This window comes from Phascolarctos cinereus, unplaced genomic scaffold (assembly GCF_003287225.1).
Source record: "Phascolarctos cinereus isolate Bilbo 61053 unplaced genomic scaffold, phaCin_HiC Scaffold_726;HRSCAF=1367, whole genome shotgun sequence".
NCBI classification, from domain to species: Eukaryota; Metazoa; Chordata; class Mammalia; order Diprotodontia; family Phascolarctidae; genus Phascolarctos; species Phascolarctos cinereus.
In genome coordinates, this window is record NW_027556098.1 from 113,524,113 (window position 1) to 113,544,662 (window position 20,550).

Consider the following 20,550-nt stretch of genomic DNA (forward strand, 5'->3'; position numbering starts at 1 on the left):
ATCATCTCCCCATAGTTGAATGTAAGCAGTTTATCATTTATTTCTGTTTACCTTTTTTTGTTCCTTATAACTCTGATAAAATTCACAGTTTCTACATAGCTCGGGTCTTTTCATCAATAATACTTAGAAGTCTTCTATTTCATTGAAGATCCATTTTTTTTCCCTGTAGCATCATAAGACAGTTCTCTCTTTATGTAAATTTGACTCCCCAGTGTGTGACTCCAGTTCAGGGGTCCTGGAGGGGCCAGGCACTGAAGATGCTCTACATGTGAGGAGCCATGCCAGGGAAAGGATGTCTGCAGAACAGTCCACTTGCATTAATCAAGAACTGGCTGTACTCATTTTTGCTGGGTAAATTATTCGTCAGTGTTATTCTACATCCTTTGCTTTCTGGAATATTGTATTCCAGGGTCTCCACCGCTTTTTAGTGTTGACTGCTAAATCGTATATAATCCTTACCGTGGCTGCTCAGTACTTGCATTTCTTCTTTTTGGCTGTTCGCAGAATTTTTTTTAACCAGGAAGCTCTGAATTTTGACTCCATTGTTCCTTGGAATGCTCATTTTGGGGTTTCATTCATGAGGTGACAAGTGGATTATTTCAATTTACACTTTACCCTCTGGATCAAAAGATCTGGACAGTTTTTTGTTTAAGATTTCTTTTTTTTTGTCTTCTTTTTTCTTTTCTTTCTAGGCAATTGGGGTTAAGTGACTTGCCCAGGGTCACACAGCTAGTAAGTGTCAAATGTTCGGTCTAAGGCCGGATTTGAACTCAGGTCCTCCTGACTTCAGGGCTGGTGCTCTATCCACTGCGCCACCTAGCTGCCCCAAGATTTCTTGAAATATGACACCTAGGCTCATGTTTTGGTCATGGCATTCAGGTAATCCAGTGATTCTCCTTGATCTGTTTTCCAGGTCAGTTGTATTTACTATGAGATACTCTAAATTGTCTTTTATCTTTTCACTATTTTGATTTTGTTTTAATGTTTCTTGTTGCCTCGTGGAGTCATTGTCTTCTGTTTGGTCCATTCTAATTTGCAGGGAGCTTGTTGTTGGGGCAAGGTTTTAAACCTCTTAATTCGCCTTCCAATGATTTCATCCATAGGTTTAATTTCTTTTTCTGTTCTTTCCTTCAGCTCTATCATTTCATTTATAAAAACATTTTTAACTAACTTTTTTTTAAAACCTTGTTTACCCTTCCAGGAATTCTAGTTGGATTTGTACAAGCTGTGTTTTTCTTTGAGACTTTGCCTTATAGGTGTTTTGGAGTCATTGTCATCTGTCATTGTGTCTTGAACTCCTTATCATCGTAATAGCTTTTTATGATGTTTTTTTTTATTTGCTCATTCTTCCAGCTTACTTCCTGACTTTGAACTTGATATTAGGGCTAGGCTTGGAATACTTGTGAAGGGAAGGTCTGGGCTGGTTCACTGCTGCTTTCCTGGGGTGTTGAGCATTGTGTTATTTCAGGATCTCAGGACTAGTGTAGGCTTGGGACCCATAAGCTTTCAGTGCTTCCACAGTAGTGTGATCCAGAGCAAAGTTTGATCACTGCCTTCTCTGATACAAATTCTGCAATTCCTGACCTGGATCTGAGTCTTGACTAACAGTAGAATGATGCTAGATTCAGTCCCTATTGTGTACCTGGAAAGTTCTTCTGGTTCAGGGTGATAGACCCACAGGTATACTTTCTGGTATACCTGCCCTAGTTATTTTTCTAAAGGCTTTAGAATAAAATGGAAACTGAAACTGAGACCCTTCCCACTGCTGCTAGCTTTTGAACTTGCTATTTTCTTAGTACACAGTCCAGGGCCTTCCACTGCTTCCTGCCAGGGAACACTACCCCGGGCACAGCTCCCCTCTATCCATGTTACCCATCCCCAGGACTGAGTAGTAGTCAGTAAAGCCAGTTGGTACCTTTTCCCATCACAGTGCCCCGGTATGGGTCTGGAACCTTCTCTTTTCCTGGTAAACATTGGTGCTAGAGTGCTCTGTGGTTGTGCTCCTGGCCAGACTCTGTCCCCAGTTTCCATAAACTTTTTGGTCTTCCTATGCTGACCTGAGCTAGAAAAATGACTTATTGCGACTTTTCCTTGGCTTTTCCCATAAGAATTCAATCTGGTGCATTTTCTAGATCTGTTTGGGGGTACTTTGGGGAGGGAACTGACTGTACTTCCTGCTACTCTGCCATCTTGGCTCCATCTGGCTCCCAAATTGATTTCCAGAAAGCTTTAGACTAATTTATGTCTCTACCAAAAATTCATTAGTATGCCTGTCTTCCCATATCCCCTCTAATAACTGCCATTTTACTTTTTTTCATATTTCACAATTTGATGGATATAAGGTAGAACTCAGTTTTTTCAATGTTCATTTCTCTCACTAGTGATTTGTAGCATTTTTTAAAATATAGTTAATGATAGTTTTCATTTCTTCCTTTGAGAACTGCCTGTACATATCCTTTGACTATTTATTTATTGGGGAATGGCTCTTATTCTTATATATTAAACCAATTCCCTATGTATCTTGAATAATAAACCTTTATCAATGAAATTCATTGTGAACATTTTCCCTAGTTGACTGTTTTACTTCTAGTTCTAATTGCATGTTTTTGTTTATATGAATAAGCTCTCTCTCTCTCTATATATATATATATAACCTAAGTACAAAAGAGCACGTGAACAAATTAGAAAAAATAAAGAGTTATCTTTCACCACTATAGATAGTGGGACAATTTTTGGCCAAACAGGGAATAGAGATGACCATGAGATTGGAAAAGGTTTGCACAAACAAAATCATACCATGTCTTGAATATTACCTTCAACTCAAGGTACCCATTTTAAGGACATCAGTATATTGTAGTACATCCAGATAAAAATAACAGCATGATGAAGCACCTTGAGATCATGCCATATGAGGAAGCATAGGGGTGGTCAGTAAGTATATTTTATGGCCCAGAAGTAAAGCTGCCCTGGATGGCACCACTAAGACTAAAATAAAGAAGGATCTCTGGCAAGTCCTACATCTCCCCCACCTGGGATTTCCTTAGCCCCCAAAAGTAACTTGAATCACTGTTTCCCCTATTGGGGAAAGAGTGGAAGACTGGCAGGTTGCATGTATACTTTCTGCTATCCACTGCTAGAGCTAAGTCATAAGGCAGCCAACTGTTACTGTCCTACACTATAATAGAAGAGAAAAGAAAATGGATTAATTACTCACAGAATTCACAGTTGGAATGGACACCAGAGGGCATTTATGTGCCTTCTACATCATCCCCAAAAAATAACCATAAGCCTCTGAAGTCTTGCTAAGATAGGCAAATCATACCTCTCTTGGCCGCAACCACAGAGGCAGAAGGAAGAGGAAGAAAAAAAGATGCAGGGAGGAAATGGCAAAAGAACAAAAATACAAGGAGTTTACAGATAAAAGGAGGGGAAGAGGAAGAAGGCAGGGCAGCACGGAGAAGTATATAGAGTACTCAACTTGGAGTTGGGAAGACCTGACTCCAGATACCTTGGGCAACTTCTCTGTTCCTCAGTTTCTGTAGAATAAGAGGATTGGACTCAATGACCTAAGATCCTTTCTAGCTCTAAATTTATGATCGTGTTATAAGCCAGTGGCCACTAAGGGATATTTTGCCACTATTTTGAAATATCCTATCTTCAGGAACAGAAGTTGTTTCATTGATAGGCACAGCTCTCTCCTTGAAACTGAACATCCAATTGATACTCATAAGCAATCTAATTCATATTTTAATTCAGTATTTATTGAGCACCTATTATGTTCAAGGCAAAGCTTGTCAAGAGTTGAATGGACAGTAAGCACTGGACTAGTACCTTCCTGAGTTCTAGTTTTGGCTCTTAACTTTCTAGGTATGTTAACTTTAAGGTATTTCATTTGTTTTTTCCAACTTTGTTGTTTCTCAAGAAGGTGAGTGTTGATTTCCCCCTCCACTATTAAAGAATTAGATATTCCTCTTGGCCTAGCTTAAAGTTAATAAATTTCACCCAATCCAAGCTCATCAGTTTGAAGCCACATATCTTTATTCTTGAAGATAAGTAAAAACTGTGCTTCTGTAAAGTAGAGAAGTTTTGAAATAATTGACTTTCCAATTGACTTTCCTTTTTTTAATGTTTTAATGGTATTTAAGTTCCAAATTTTTCTTCCTCCCTCCACTCCCCTTTTCTGAAAATGGTAGGCAGTTTGATATAGTTTGTATATGTGCTATCATGTAAGAAATATTTCCATATTAGTCACAGTTATGAAAGAAGAAATAGATTTTGAAAAAACATGAGAAAGAGTAAAGTAAGTGAAAAAAAAATGTGCTTTGATCTGCATTCAGAGTCCATCAGTTCTTTATCTGGATATGGATAGCATTTTCCTGACTTCCCTTTTTTTAAAATTTTCTCCTTCTCTCTGTTGCTTTTGCTCATATTTAAGAAGAGAAATACAGAGGGGAGGTTGTGTCTGTCTGGTTGTCAGTACCATGACGATGAGCAGTAATGCTCAGCACTGTTTGTAGAATGTTTATCACTGTTTGTGGAAAACTAGTGCCACCAACATGATCTATAGCTTGCCAAAAACAAGTAACATGAAAGAAGACTGAAGAAAAATGAGATGGAAAGGAGAAAAAGGAAAAAAGAGAGAAATGCTCATTTTTGTTCTCCATTTCTACCTAGGCACAGATTTAATGTCTTCTCTGTCCTGTTCCTCTTCCCCCACTAACAATCACAGTAAGTCCCAGAGACCACACAACCCAAGGCAGTTCTTTGAGTGTTACTTAAACTGAAGTAAAAAGGCTATGAAGAACAAAAATAGGAGGAAGAAGATAGGAGAAACAAAAAAAAGTTAAAGGAGAAAACAGAAAAGAAATGTCAAGTTGAAGGAGACAGGGGAGATCAAAGGGATACCAAACAAGGCAAAAATAGAAGGATCTATTTTACCTTCATTATTAATTGTTAATAATAGGATGCCTGGCCTTGTGAAGCAGGGCAAGTTCTTTAAGTTCTCAGAATACTCAGCAACATTCTAAAATAAAGTTTCTAAGAAAACACTATAATCTGCTTTGATAGAGGGAGTTTATTACCAGGAGTTTCCTATGCCAATGAAAGCACAGGTCTGATAAAAGAAAAATGATGTGCAGTGTTTCTGTTTATATCACATCATGGTCAGGTGTGCCCCCTTAAAGAAAATGGGACAGAACATTCAGAAAATAGTGTTGCCTTAGTTATCATCATCATCATCATCATTATATACTATTTACGTAGTACTTTTCAGTTTACAGAATGCTTTTACAAACATCTCACTTGATTAATATTTGCAAACTTTTAAATTCTATGTGAATGTTATCTGCTATTAACAACATTGTACAGTGGGCAGGGCAGTTAGTACTTCCTAATTACAAATAAAGAAACAGAGATTCCCAAGATTACCTAGCTAATAATAGTGGATCCAGGACTAGAACTTAGTACTTTTAATTTCCTAGTCCAATGTTTTTTCTAACTATCCTTTGTTGTCTCACCTGTAAGAAAAAAATACAGAACTTTTGTGGATCAAGAAAGATGATTTATTGTGATGTTATACCAGCCTTGTTGAAAGCTTCACAAGGAAAGTATAAAACTACAGACTTTCCTTTTGTTCACGTTAGGCTCTTAAATTCTTAAGAAAATGTCAAAAGAAAAAGAAAATGTCTTATTCTTGGCAAGGACTCCCAGAACTTACTGATGCACGTAGAATGGAACTGAAGCAACATGTGGACAATTACATCAAACAGCACTCAGTAAGTAGATTCCTGTCATAGGAAATCTTATTTATATTATTACTTTATATTGTAGGTAGCAACAATGAAAAGATCATACATACCTTGTCTCACGGTTATAAGAATAGAAATTAGGCATATACATGGCATAATTAAAAAGCGTGTTTATATGTTTCTTGTGAATGTGGATTGCGTTTTGTGACTTGATGATCATCTTCTGTATGGATGTATAGTCTCCTCTTAATATTTTTCACCAGTGGAGGGAAGCATTAATTCCCATAATGTAAAACTGTAATTAATGATCATCTCATCTATTCCAACATGTTCCCATTCCCTATGACATGAAAAATTGCTAAGTAAAGCAGCGTTGTGGTTGCAAACCAAATAGAGGGTGCAGCAGCTGGGTAAAAAGAATCCATTGCAGAAAGTATCCTTGCTTCACTCACCAAAGAGCCTTTCCTGGGGGTGACTGTACTCAGGCAAAGTCACTAGTCCTGTTCTCGGTTCAGCTTCTTTGGGAGAATTTGACCAGAAAGTGTTTCTGATCTCCCTTCCATCTAAGTTCCAGCAGTCAAGGAACACAGACAGGTAAGTTGTGAGTTGGGTGTATATAGAAAGTCAACCAGTGTAAAAATTGTATGTGGTAATGGACCGTATGTAGAAATGTGTATTTGAGGAGAGGCATACCTATCAGCCTCTACTTCTGAGTTTATTAAATTCAATATCCTCTGTGTAAGAAGGCAATTGAATATATACTATGTTTTAGAAATATTTCCATTTGAAAATCCAGATAAAATAAAAAAGTTCTGACCTTTAAAGAATTACCCCTTAGATAAGTAGAAAACTAAACTATCTAAAATAACTTACTGGCTAAGGATTCTAAATAGTCGTGGTTTTACTGTACTGTTGCAAACAATCAATCCCTAAGTTATGCTGATAATTACATGGGAAATAACTACTAAAATATTGTTTTTCTGAAAGACACGTACAAATGTTAAAGTAAAAGCTGTGTTATCTAGCACTTTATCAATGGTAATAAGCATTGATTCTTACTATTAATCTAAATTTTTTATGATTTTTGCTCTCCTTCAACTTCATCACCTTACCTTCCTGCTATGCTACCTGTAAACTCCCCCTACTTTAGTCCATATTTTCATCCTATTTAAGATTTTAGGAGGCTGTGGTTAAGCCTCTTAGAAAAGCAAGATGGAAATAGAATTAGGACATTGAATTTGCAGATATTAGAGGAAAACAAGTCTTTGTAGTTAGATGAGAGAAATTAATACATATACCCTCATGATAACATTTTTAATTTTCTCCAGGGCTCTGAAATGTCAGATGTGGCCAGCAGGGAGCTCCACACCCAGGCTCAAGAGCGGCTGGGGCACTACTTCTTAGGGAGGGCTCTAGAAGAGCGAGCCCAGCAGCGAAGGGAGGCTTTGCAAGCTCAGATCAGCACCAACATTGAGCAGCTGATGAGTTAAGTGCCAAATTCCATGTCTGCTTTCTATAGTGAACAAATTCTATAGGACTTGTCAGATCAAAAATCGTAGAGAAAGACCATTTACTAATTACCTATCTAGTTCAGCCACCTGTGTCCACGAATGGTTTTACTTAGAATATTACCTTCAGGAAGGAAGATACCATATACCCTTAGTACCTCTCTATTCCCTGTCATTTGTCATTTAAGTATATCACAGTTCTTTCTGCCTTAGAGATACTGATGCCTATTGACTCCCTCAGGCTTTTTCTCTTTATGTATAGCCTTTTTGTTATTTCCAAGTAGTGAATAATGTTAATAATAACCTCATCTTAAATGTATTAGCACTTTATGGCTTTCAAGCCACATTTACATGCATCTTCTCAATTGATCATCATGACAGCCCTGTTGGAGCGGACAGCACAGTTGAGCTATTTGGCGAGTGATCCAATTCATGAACTACAGTGTTTCAGCCTGACTCTAGGGACCTTGCTTTTAGTATGTGTGATGGAAAGATCCCTTGTCTACTGCTTAATGTCTCCTGCTTATTGTTGTGACATATTGGGATTGAGGTTTTCATGGATCTTTTCCCAACAAGATAGATTCTGTTTTCCTTTTTAGTAGTTTCTGTAATCAAAAGAAATCAGCTTTTTGAAAAATTTACATAATTCTGTAATCCTTTTTAGCAGGGCCTAGGACTCAGGGGTGGGGAACCTACGGCCTCGAGGCCACATGTGGCTGCCTAGGTCCTTGGGTGCAGTCTCTTGACTTTATTAAGGGGATTTGTTCTGTGAAGTTTGGATTCAGTCAAAGGGCCACACTTGAGTTCCTAGAAGGCTACAGGTTCCCACCCCTGGCCTAGGTCATTCAAGTAGACACTTCTTTTCAAAATGACAGCATGAAACCATAATATATATCTCTTCCGAACAAGCAGATAACACCCATAGGTGAGAGTGGTGGTCACTTGGTTCATTGTTGTAGTCTGCATAGAATTCAGACCATTTGTTCTCCCAAGTTCTTAGTTGATGCTCTTCTTTTATTACAGGTGCACCACATCTGAAGGAGATTACAGGACAGGAGCCTGAACTTTTCATAAGCAGGTCTCGACCTGTGGCCACCAGAGCCAAGCAAGCCCATCTTGCTACACTGATAGAGGGACAAGCACCTTGGTGGAAGAAACTTGGGAATGAGGTTGAGGATGAAGAAGTTATCCCAAAAGAAGCTCTAAATATAGATTTGGGAACCTTATTTATTGGTGGAAGCAAATCTCCTTAGGAACTGAGCCAGGGCACCAGTCTTAGAGGTGTCACATTATAAGGACATTATAAGGATTCTAGTTAGAGCTATCTATCAGTCATTACTATTGGATATGCCAAGAGATTTGGGTAATCCATGGGTCTCAGTGATCTTGCTTCCCTGCTCCTCCTCAAATAAGGCTGGTTCTGTGTTTTAGGAGATAGCTTAATTTCTACCTCAAGACTCCTTTCTCTTCTCCCTTTTCATTTCATTTCTCCATCATGAATACCAAGGTGACTTGGAACTTTTGCTGTGGAATTAAACACAGATTGATGCTATATTTATGTGCAGGGCAGGGCAATGGGTTTTTTTTTTCAAGATTTTACTTTTTTAGTAAATATTCTGAAAGATTTGACAGATCAGTCATTTTTCAGTTCTATTATTTGGAATTCTTAGTTTTTCATTAAAGATAGACGTTTAGGAAACAAAATAGTTTTCTACATTTTTGTAGAATAGCCATGTATTTTTATATGTTTCATTTTCTTCAAATGATGGCTTTTTTATACTTAACAGAGTTCAGGACACATAGTAGATTCTCATACTGGGCTTTTGATTGATGATACAGCTAATACAATAGGCAGTTATTTTCTCAACCACACCCACAATCTATGTATGTATTTGAAAACCTGTTCAAAGAGACAGTTTGCAGTTCTCTCAGTCTGTAAAAGGACTTGAATTCTTCTTGGCTTTCAGAGAAGATGTGTATGCATGTGCTTGTGCATGTGCTGAAACCACTTTCACACTTTTTTAAAAAATCCTGTTGTCTTGGTGACATCATTGATTAGATATATAAGCAAAAACACTATACCTTTTTTTTTAAACCTGTGAGTTTTAGAAATCATGTTCCTACAATTTAAATATGTTTGTTACTAGATATTGCAGCTTTTTGGAAACTAGAATTTATTCTAATAGAGTGAATTGAGAATGAGATAAATTATTTTTTCTAAGAAAATAAACTATTTTAAAAATATGTAAATTACATAATTACTCCCTAAGTGATACCACAGTAGAAATATCATTTAGAGCAATGGTGTCAAACTCAAATAAAAACATATCCTTGCAAGCCACACATTGACTTTAAAATCGAGTGAACATTATGTTGCACTGAATTTTTATTTATTTATTTTGTTAAACATTTCCCAATTATATTTTAATCTGGTTCAGGCTGGGAGTTTTGCAGGCAAAGCAGTGTGCTGGCCATGAGATTGATATCTCTGATATAGAGTAGTTATTCATTCATTTAAATATCTACTCTCTGCTAAAAGCTCTGAGATACAAAGATAAATAAGACATGATTCTTGCCCTCAAAAAACTTAAAACCTAATGAAATATTTCAAACAAATGTCAGGTCTGTGCTCAAATTGGGAGCATTTAGTTTTTCTAACTATTTTACCTAAAATTCTCTGATCTCCTCTTGAAGATATGCTGTATCTTACTTTAAAACTGCTTCCCTTCATCAAAAGTCTTTTGAGAACATGTGTTTTGTCAGGAAAGACTGGACTTTCTGTGCTTCATATCATTACAGGTTATGTTAGAACTAAGTAAAGAATGAGTTTTTACTAAGAAGGGTTAAGTACACTTGTAGCTATGATAGAAAGAAACCTTGGAATCCAGGTAAAGCATCCTATAGACTTTTAATGCCAACTTGACTAAAAGTCTTGGAGAGTAGTTTTAGGATTCTGACTCCCAAAATTGAAGGTGAGTTAAAAGGTGCTTGATTATTGAAAGAAGGTTAAATTAATCATCCATACAGATAAGGATCAATAAGAGAGATTCTGAATTGTATCCTGGGATTTGTTTTCTTAAGGGTTTTTTCACCCTTTAATGTTTGTGTTCAGCTGTTTTAATAAAGAATTTTATTTTTGATAATGAAAACATAATTGAGTGACCATTCCAAACTAATAAGAAGCTTGGCTCTCTGGATCATCATGCCATAACCAAGACACCACTCCTCCCCTTGAGACAGTGAATTTCAGTCAAAGTAACTAAAAGGAAATAATTGTCTCTTAGGTTCTGAGCTTCTAAATGTAAATATTAATATGACAATAATCTAATAGTTTATATTCCTCTTACCTGAAAAGTTCAAATTCAGGTGTAACTAGAAACTTTGTATACATCAAACCTGGCCATGCCCTTCCCAGAATTTGCCATGCTGAAATAGGGTTATCACAAAACTGAGATAAGTGACCCTGAAGATGAGAGATGGCAGAGAGCAAGATGTGTAAGAAAGAGCAAGTACTCAGGAGGAGGTGGTAGAAGCATCAGACAGAATTATACTATAGTGCTCATAGGCCTGCAACCAGATTTTTTGTAGGTAGAGACAAATGGCCAAATCAGATAATTAGAATTAAAGGAATCTCAGATATGTTTCGTGTGGTGCTAACGTTGTTGAGAACATTCTTTGTACTTCCAAGGATATTAATTTCCGTATGTTTTTGCTCAGTCTCTCTGTATGAAACCTAATTCTTTACTGCTCGTGATTGTGGTGTCCATTGGTTTTACTGAACTGCTTTTGTTGTTTTTGTTGTTGTTTTAACTGGAAGGGGAAGGTACAGGGATAATACTTAATAATGTGAAGGACTGTCTGGAAGAAGGGAAGCAAAAGATAATCATGTTAAAAGAACACAATCTCTAAACATTAAATCTTGAGGACAGAATGCTTGGAGACAACTTAAAGATCCTAGATCTTCCAGAAGAATACAAGTCAAAAAACTGGAGCACCACAATGCAAGAAACAATACAAAAAAATTACCCAGAAGTTCTGAATAAGTACCTACCAAAGGAGTTCATAGATCACCTCCTGAAGGGGGGAAAAACCCATAGTGCAAACTCCCAACACACATAGTAATTAGATTTAACAATTCCAATGACAAGCAACAAAATTTTCAAGTGACTGGAGACATTCAAATATAAAGGAAAAGAAATTTGTGTAACACAAGACTCTTATGCACCACCAGATACGACAGAAGGGGAATGGAATAATATATTCCGAAAAGCAAAAGAATTCAAGATGCAACCCAAAGTGACAATTTGCAAAGCTGAGCCCAATCAATGGAAAAATGATTGAGTTCAATGAATGAGAGGCATTTGAAATATATCTACAAAAAATGAGATATTCTGTTTTCGAACAAACACCCCAGGCAACAGAAACAAGAAAATAAACACAGCTGCTAAGGAAAGCATAAGTAAAAACAAACTATGCCATCTTTAGAGACTATTAAAAAAAATGAGAGAAAGATATATATGGGGTTAAAAAACAAAGGCAGGGAGGATAGGAGAGGGGGGAAGAGAGGCTGCTTTCCACCTGCCAGAGACACTACAAGTACTGGGAGTGGTGATAGCAACCTTCACAGAAGACCCAGGCTTTCCTCTGGGGACAGAACAGAGACAGTAGAGTAACCTGTACCCAGATCTTGCACTACAACCCAAAGCCATGTACTTAAAATCCCACTGGAAGGAAAGAGCCAGCGGTTTGAGGATCCTCTTGAAAGGCTGCCCAGGAAATATGGTGATGGGGAGTTGGCCTAGACTTGGAATGCCAAAGGCAGGGCACACCCAATCTTCCTCATTGTGCCACTGGGAAGCCTCTGCCTCAGCCTGGGCCATCCCTACCCCCTCCTCAAAGGACCTACTTGGGACCCATCTTCCTGTACATGGAAACCTACAAGCCCATTCTTCTGGGACCTACCCAGGCCTCCTCAGGACATCTCCAGAGAAGTGGCAGAGCCAGGCAAACAGCTGAGCAAGGGCACCCAGGACCTGGCATCTAGCCCAGTCAGGCAGCCCAAGTCCAAAGAAGGGCCCAAGTCTAAGGCATATCCTCTAAGTCCTTGTCCACAAGGGCTTGGGACACAGTTAAGGACTCCCTGAAAACATTCTGTTTCTGCATCTGTAGGCAAGAAGGTTAAAGTTGGGGGGTGTGGCAGTTCAGTTCAATTCAACATACATTTATGTGTGAGCCTGGGCTTGACACTAAGGAGACAAATATAAAAAGGGAAACCCTCAAGGAGCTTACAACCTAAAAAGCAAGCACAGTACGTGTTAAACATTTTTAAAATAAATTTTGTAGTTAAACCAAAAGTAATAACTGAAGGGTGATTGAAATATTTCTAAAAGTACAAAATTATATAAAGATAACAACAGAACTTCAATAGAAGTTATGGTAGACAAATCTAAAACACTGTGGACTTAATCTCCCTCCCCCACCACCCCTCTCACCCCTCAAGTGAATCAATGTTTTTTGGTTTCTGGTTTTGCATGGGGATTGGGGGGTTACTAAACTGTAAGAATGAGAGGGTTAATAAAAGAGGGGAGGAGAATTAGAAGATAGAGAGGAATGAGTGACTTACTCCTAACCAAGTAAACAAAAAAGGGAAAATAATTATAATCTTTCAGGAAGAAGGGTTTCAAGAAAATGGGTGAAGTGGCAAAGGGAAGGGTTGATATGAGGAAGGAAAGAGGAAATCTTGATTCAATGGTGGGAGCTGTCTTTCTAAAGGAAGAGATATATTCTGTATTAGGACAAAGGTACTTTACAATGGGATTAATCTGCAGGAATTTGGTGCTCAAAGAAATCACTGAACTATTTCTGGAAAAGCATTGTAGCTCCCGTGGACAGCATCCTATCTATCTCAGGATAATGGAACCAGCATCCAGAAAGGTGAAGGCATGTACCCAGAGAAGAGATTTCATGGCAAATGGGGAACTGGAGAAGGATGGTGTCCTTTACTAATAAGGAAGTTGGGAATTGGTTTGGAAATCAATACCTAAACTTACTAGCTATGTGACCTTGGGCAAGTCACTTACACCCTGTTCACCTCAGTTACTTCATCTTAAGATGGGGATAATAGCATTGACCTCCCAGGGTTGTGAGGATCAAATAAGGTAATAATTTTAAAGTGCTTCACACAGTACCTGGTACAAAGTAGGTGCTATATAAGTGTTAGCTATTGTTATTATTATTATTATTATTATTATTATTACCCTTCAAGTTTGTTTTTGTGGCACCCAACTGCAAGGATGGGAGGGGGACATTGCCCTTGCTGAACATTTTCACCTGTATATTTCACAGGATTTTCAAACTCAACATGTCCAAAACAAAACTCCTTATCTTTCTTCCTAAACTGTACTTTTTTTTTAGTAACTCCCCTATTTCTGTCAATGGTACCACCATCCTTTCAGTTACCCAGGTTCACGAATTCTGTTATCTTCACCACTTTCATATCCAACCAACTGCCAAGTTTTGTCTGTTTATCTCCACGTCTCTTTTCTGTCCCCTTCTATTTTTTTTTTTGCCTTTTAGGCAATTGGGGTGACTTGCCCAAGGTCACACAGCTAGTAAGCATCAAGTGTTGGGTCTGAGGCCAGATTTGAACTCAGGTCCTCCTGACTTCAGGCCGGTGCTCTATCCACTGCGCCACCTAGCTGCCCCCCCCTTCTATTCTTAAGGCTGGCTGTCCTCGTTCATCATTTCTCACCATTATAATAGCCTCCTAACTGGCCTTCCTGCACCCGGCTTCTTCCCTCTCCAATCTAAGCTCCACACAGCTGCCAAATTGATTTCCCTAATACATAGATCTAACCATGTCATCCTCAGGAGACTTCAGGGGACCCCAACTGCCCATAAGATAAAATACAAAACTCTGTTTGGCATTTAAAGCCCTCTGCAGTCTGGTTCCAATCTATTTGTTCAGACTAATTTCCCCCTTTGTGTACTCTACACTCTTGCCAAACAGACATACTTACTGCTTCTCATTCATGACATTCCATCTCCTTCCATCCCTCAAGCCTGGAATGCTCTTTTTCCTCACTCCTGTCTCTAGGAATTTACTAGTGCCAATCAGCTCAAGGCCTAGCTCCTAGGGTCCTTCACAAAGCATTTTGTGATTTCCCCAGTTCTTAGGCTGTTAGTGCTCTCCCTCCCCTAAAATTCCCTTGTGTTTCTTTCCATGCATTTTGGACTTCTTTGTGTACACATTGTTCCTCTTCCTTCCCTCTCCTTGCCCCATTACCATATAAACTCCTTAAGAGCTTGGATTATTTTATTTTTGTCTTCATATTCCCCCTGCCTAGCACAGTGTCTGGTACATAAGTGCTTAATAAATGCTTGTTGAATTCAGTTGAGTTGAAAACAATTTAATCCATAATTACAAACCAAGTCTACAATAGAGTCATTCACAGAACCAGCCCCTTCTTGAGAATACACAAATATGTGGATGTAGTATGGTAGAAAAAAGAGGGGAAGATGGAATTCTATGGGGTATGTTGACAATTGCGGTGATAGATGGTAGGAGAGGAGGGAGGGATCAAAATGGGTACCTAAGTTTCCTTTTTTAATTCTCTATCCTCTCTGTACTTTACATCTCTATCACTCTTTGTGCTTAATTCCTCTTGTATCAGTTTCCCACCATATCTCATCATAACCTTGTGGACCCTCTTAACAATCCATTATTCTCTTTCCTTTCTTCTGTATTTTCAAAAAAAGGAACAGTTAGGACTTAATAAGGGAAAAAATGTCACTTTTTCAGAGACGTCATATATAGAGTCATTTGCATTATTCAGTCTTTTCAAGATGTCTGCACATCTGCTATCTTATTTTAGGCACAAAACATCTCTATGGAGTGGATAGGGCAAGGATCATGGGATCACAGATAAACAGTTGGGAGGGACCTTAGAAATTATCTGATCCAATGTCCCTCTTTTTACATATGAGAAAACTGAGTTCCAGAGAGGAGGAAATGTCTTGCTCAATATCACAAAGCTAGTAGATTATTAATTCTGAGAACTCGGGCATGAGGAGGTTTAGACTTTCTACAGAGACACTGGTGGAGTAATACTAAAAGAAATTTCCGTTTCTTCCAGGCTTAGGCTCACAAGATCTCACATTCTCTAGGACTACATCCAAGTTTCAACGTTGCTGCATCTACTAGTCCCTATCCCTTTCTTTCCCATCCTTATTCACTATGTCTTTTCTTACCACCTCCCTCCTACAATTCGCCTCCTCCCTCTCCCTCTCGTCTCTAGTGACACTCCTTTCCCTGAGCTCCCCATTCCCAGATGGACCCCCTTCGTTGACTTCGTGGTTCGGCACCTGCCAAATCAAACCCCAAGTTCTTTTAGCAGCCCTCCTCCTCCCCATACGTCCCTTTCCTTTCCTAAGTTTCCATGGTGATGGGAAAACCATGGGTTGCTTCGATGCCCGGGAAGGGACTTGCTATTGTCTGTTACAAGACGAGCAGACCTCCGTGCAAAGACATAAACGGAAAGAAGCAAACACACACAGTGGCAGAAGTGAAAGAGCTAGCAGAAACAGACAGGTAGAGAGAGAACAGGAACAGAATGAGGTGGTTTGGGTAAGTATGAGGTGATAGTAAGGAAGTCTGAACGGAGTGGGGAGAGAATGGGGGTGCATATTATTTTCTACCTCTTGCTTTTTTTTGTCGCTGTTGCTGTAGGACCTGATGGCATGAAACGTAGGTAAGACGATTTTCGCAGAAGAATCAAGGTACGGACTACATCCCAGCCCTAGCCTTCCGCTTCCAAAGCAGGCATTCTCTCCACCCCATCCCTGTAGTTACCATGTTACCAACGTCTTCCCCCGCCTTTCTCTCCCCCTGTCTCCTTTCTTCCCACCCCTCTCTCTACACTCCTAAGAACTGGGAGTGAACATTGGCCCGTTCCCCCTGCCTCCTCTCCCCTCTCTGTTAGGTACTCAAGCCTACTTGGTAGAAACTCAGGATGGGAAATTGAGCTGGCCTCTCTTGTATTCTTTTCGTTTGGGGGCAGTGAATGGGGGTTGCTGATAATCAACAAAAGCACCAATCCCTGAAGTGGGGCTGGGGTCTTTGGAGCTTGGAAAAGAGTAAAACAGCCCAGAAGACAGATGAGGTGGACCTCAGGAGCTGAGAGAGTGAATGTGGTTCAAGCTGCATGGGAAAATGGCAAAAAGCAATGGAAAATAAGCACAAATCGCCCCTCTCTGTTTTTATTTTTCCCCTCTTGTTTCTGCATTTCTTCGTTTCTAAGAAGGTGAGGGGTCTCACTTAAGGGGATGGAGGTGATTTTCCATGACTTAAGGCAGGGGTTTTTAACCTTTTTTTTTTTTGTATCATGGCCCGTTGGCAATCTGGCAAGGCCTACGGACTCCTCAGAATAATGTTTTTAAATGCATAAAATAAAATACAAAGGATTACAAAGAAGATCAGTTATATTGAAGTAGTTGTCAAAAAGAATTTTTTTTTTTACGTTCACAGACCTTAAGAATTCCTGCCTTAGGGGGTATGAGCCAGCTCCTGTGTGAGCTAGTAGGACCAGTCTTCCTACTTAAACTGAAAGACAAAGACCTAGGTAATGTCTGCCACCAGGGTCCTTTTGTTGTGCAGTGGATTGAAACTCTGGCATGATGGGATAAGGGAGATCCCTAAAGAACCAAGGAAAAGTAGCACTGAGAGGCTACAGCTGCTATTTCTTCTTTATCACAATGTGAATCAATAGGTGGTGGCTGAGGGAAGGTCTTTGGCAGTGTTGTTTTAGTTCTTAAGTTCTCCCTTTTACCAAGGGCAGATATGGAGAAAAGCACAGAGGGAGTTTGTAAATGGTTAGTGCTTGTGTGTTTGCAGAGGCAGGGAGAACGCCGGCATGATTTAATAACAAGTTAGATCCCTCTTGTTTGTCTAGCCCTTGTCAGTTTTCACTACTTACACATTCATCACTTCACCCCACCTTTACAACAGTCCTGTGAGGTAGGCAGGGCAGGTAATATCACATTCATAATACTGATGAGGAGACTAAAGCTCAGAGAGGTATTTCAGGAATTAAGATCTGTTAGTCTTGCAATTGATAAAGGGCAAAGGACATCTTTTTCAAAAATTTGCCTGTGCACACAATATGTCTAGCTATTTCACTTTGGGGAATGATTAGGCTTGACACATGAACAGCAGAAAAAGACTTTTGACATGTATTAGGTCACTAATTGAATAAGTAATATAATGAGATTATTTTCCTAAATGAAGAGGCTATTGGAACATATTACAGGAATATGACATACCAAAACTGAGAAGCAATCTTTCCTCTATTCTCAGCATGTTAGATTCTACTTAAAATATTGTGCACAGTTTTATTAGTCATTTTAAAGGGCATATGGAAAAACTGAAGAGGATCTGTTAGAAATAGACTTGACACCAAAAATTTAGTATCAAGAAAATTTATTATAAAGTCCAGAGGATTTAGACGTTCCTGGCCAGAAGCGGGCTCCATCCCTCTTGAGGAGGGGTGGGCCCTGAGTGCAAGGGCACGTGTGCTTTTATGCAGTTGAATTCCGCGCGAAACCTCCCAGGCCGGGATTGGTCCATCCCTTCCCAGGTCACACCTTTCCTTACATGTTTCCCCTTGATATGCTCAAGTATGTTCCCCCTCCCTTGGTCATACATCCCATGACTCATTAATGAGGCTCTAATTTTATGCGGGGGTGTGTCAGATAATAGTAATGAAGCTCATTAAGCAGGCTCACTAACATTTTTCAGGTGTCCTCAGGTTGACCCTAACTGGTCTGAGCTGGCTCGACCCTTATCTTGATTTGGGGGTCTTTTTGGAGCAATCCACTTACTTTTTATTGGCTAAGCCCGAGCCCACCTACAGTGTACTACTTCCTGGAGCTGTTGTTCTTTAAATCTCTGCATTATTCTACCTGTGGAAACATAAGCCCTTCTAACTCTAACAGATCCAGAGAGCAGGAAATCAGAAATGATGAAGAGATTGACAAACAAATCGTGTCATATGAGAAAAGGCTCAAGGAGCTGAGATTATTCAGCCTGAACAAAAGAAAGGAGTTCTTATGAAATACAGTTCATCTCAATAATTCTTAGTCTCCATCACCAGCTGTGTGGCCTTGAATGTAACTTAAAGTGCATTATAATGAAGAGTGTCTTGGGTGATATTTATGTTTGTGGAGAAAGAAAAAAAAATAGCTAGCAAGGCATATCTCTCTCTAGACTATTCTTCATTATTTTTAATATGTCCCACACACACCTGAGCCATATTAAGTTAATAAACTGTAGATATATTTACTAATAGGCAAATAAATACTTTAAAGGGTTTAGTCAAAATAGGAATTCTATATAAATGTATGGTAACGTGTTTTGAGGTCTCTGCTAACACAGCAGATACTCCTTGTCAATTTAGCAGGACCTAGTCAACCAAATTTTAGCTTCTAGGTTGATTTTCTGAGGCCTTCAGGACCCTAAACCTTGCTTGAGGCTGTTTGGGCAGTAGCATCTGATAATAGTGTTTGGCTTTTAGTTCTGAAAGGGTGCTTGTCCTTGAATTTCACAGAAATTCAAATGTTAGTGCTATTAAGGAGGTGGAGATCAACTAGTTTAACCTGTTCACATAATCTAAAGGGGGTTACACTCACTAGATTGTGAATTCCTTGAGGGCAGGGACCATTTTTTGCCTTTCTTTGTATCCCTTAGCACAGTGCCTGGCACATAGTAGATGCTTAAAAAATGTTTCTTGACTATGCTCACAGCCAGTAAGTGGATTTGTTTGAATGCACTTCAGTTGTTTCTAACAAAACACTTCAATCACTGTGCTATCCTTAAATTATCTTCCTATATTCTGAAATGCTTAGCAGTCCAACTCACTTCAGTGTTTTGTTTGCAGTCTTTTTCTCCACCCCAAATGCTGCTGATGAACATTCAAACATTTCAGACTCCCAGTTCATCAACCTCTTCAGTCTCTGTAACTGATAATTCCACACTGCTTTAGCCACCTTTAGTGATGTCATACCTTATATTTCATTATCATTTAAAATGTACCACTTCTATGACCTTGAACGGTAAAATTTCATTCTCTCATCCTAATCTTCTCTCCTTCCACCTCTCCCTGTGACTGACTCCTCTGAATTCTGTTGTTCTGCTTTCAGTTCTTCATCCATAATCCGTCCTGCAGTCTGTCTGCTTCTTCCAGTTTTTCCAGTCTATCACCTCCACTTGGGCCTCTCTTTTCTCTCTTTACAATCTCGACAATCCATCTAAGTACTATTCTCCACCCTTAAATAGCTTTTCCCCTTGTACTTCCCCTGTTTATGTGCTGCCAGTCCTCAGCCCTGGATTACCTTCTCTCTCTGCCTTCTCCACTAGTGTGGACAAGTGCTAAAGGAAACCACACAACAATTCCAAATGGGTCTGCTGTAAGTTTACATTATCTAGTCTCAGGTGAGCGCTCATTGAGGGCAAGCACTTCACAAATATTATTTCATTTAATCGTCACAAGAACCCTGGGAGGTGGGTGCTGTTGTTATCTCCATTTTTATAGTTGGGGAAACTGAGACAGACAAGAATTAAGTGACTTGCCCGGGGCCACACAGCTAGTAAGTGTCAAGTGTCTGAGGCTGCATTTGAACTCAGGCCCTCCCGATTCCAGAGCAGGTGCTCTAGCCACTGCATCACCTAGCTGCACCAGATGCCTCTGACACAACCATGTTATTCCCCTACTCAAAAACCTGCTTCTTGCCTATAGGATAAAATACAAATTTCTCAGCTTGGCATTTTACAGCTTACCACAGATTCCAGTTTACTTTTTTATTTATTGTTGTTTGTTGTTTATTGTTATTTATTTACTGTTATTTTTATTTATTGTTTATTCTTATTTATTGTTATTTCACCTTAGAACCTGGGCCTGGAATCAGTCTGAATTCAAATCTGCTCTCAGACCTTTACTACCTGTGTGCCCCTGGGCAAGTCTCTTAACCTCTGTCTGCCTCAGTTTCCTTCTCTGTAAAATGGAGATAATAATGGCACCTACCTACCAGAACTGTTGTGAAGACAAAATGAAAGAATGTTTGTAAAGTGCTTTGCAAATCATGAAGCTATTACAAATGCTAGTTGTTATTATTACTATTATTTACTCTATGCTCTAGCCAAACTGCACTGCTAGCTTTTCCCTCTACTTAACATACTATCTCCTTCTTCTGTGAATTCACATAAGCACATATTTGGAATATTTACCCTTTTCACCTCCACT

The 20,550-nt window shown here is 39.1% G+C and overlaps 1 protein-coding gene across 5 annotated transcripts in view; it reads left to right on the forward strand.

Annotated features, from left to right (window-relative positions):
• The window catches only part of IQCB1 (IQ motif containing B1), a 69,357-nt gene extending 58,948 nt beyond the window's left edge, over nucleotides 1–10,409 (forward strand). For all 5 annotated transcript variants that reach the window (XM_020985902.2, XM_020985904.2, XM_020985905.2 and 2 more), the window contains 3 exons: nucleotides 5,643–5,774; nucleotides 7,076–7,232; nucleotides 8,279–10,409. In XM_020985902.2, the coding sequence (XP_020841561.1) occupies nucleotides 5,643–5,774; nucleotides 7,076–7,232; nucleotides 8,279–8,508 (519 nt within the window). In that variant the 3' untranslated portion in view covers nucleotides 8,509–10,409. The remainder of the gene's footprint in view (nucleotides 1–5,642; nucleotides 5,775–7,075; nucleotides 7,233–8,278) is intronic.
• The last annotated feature ends 10,141 nt before the right edge of the window (nucleotides 10,410–20,550 follow it).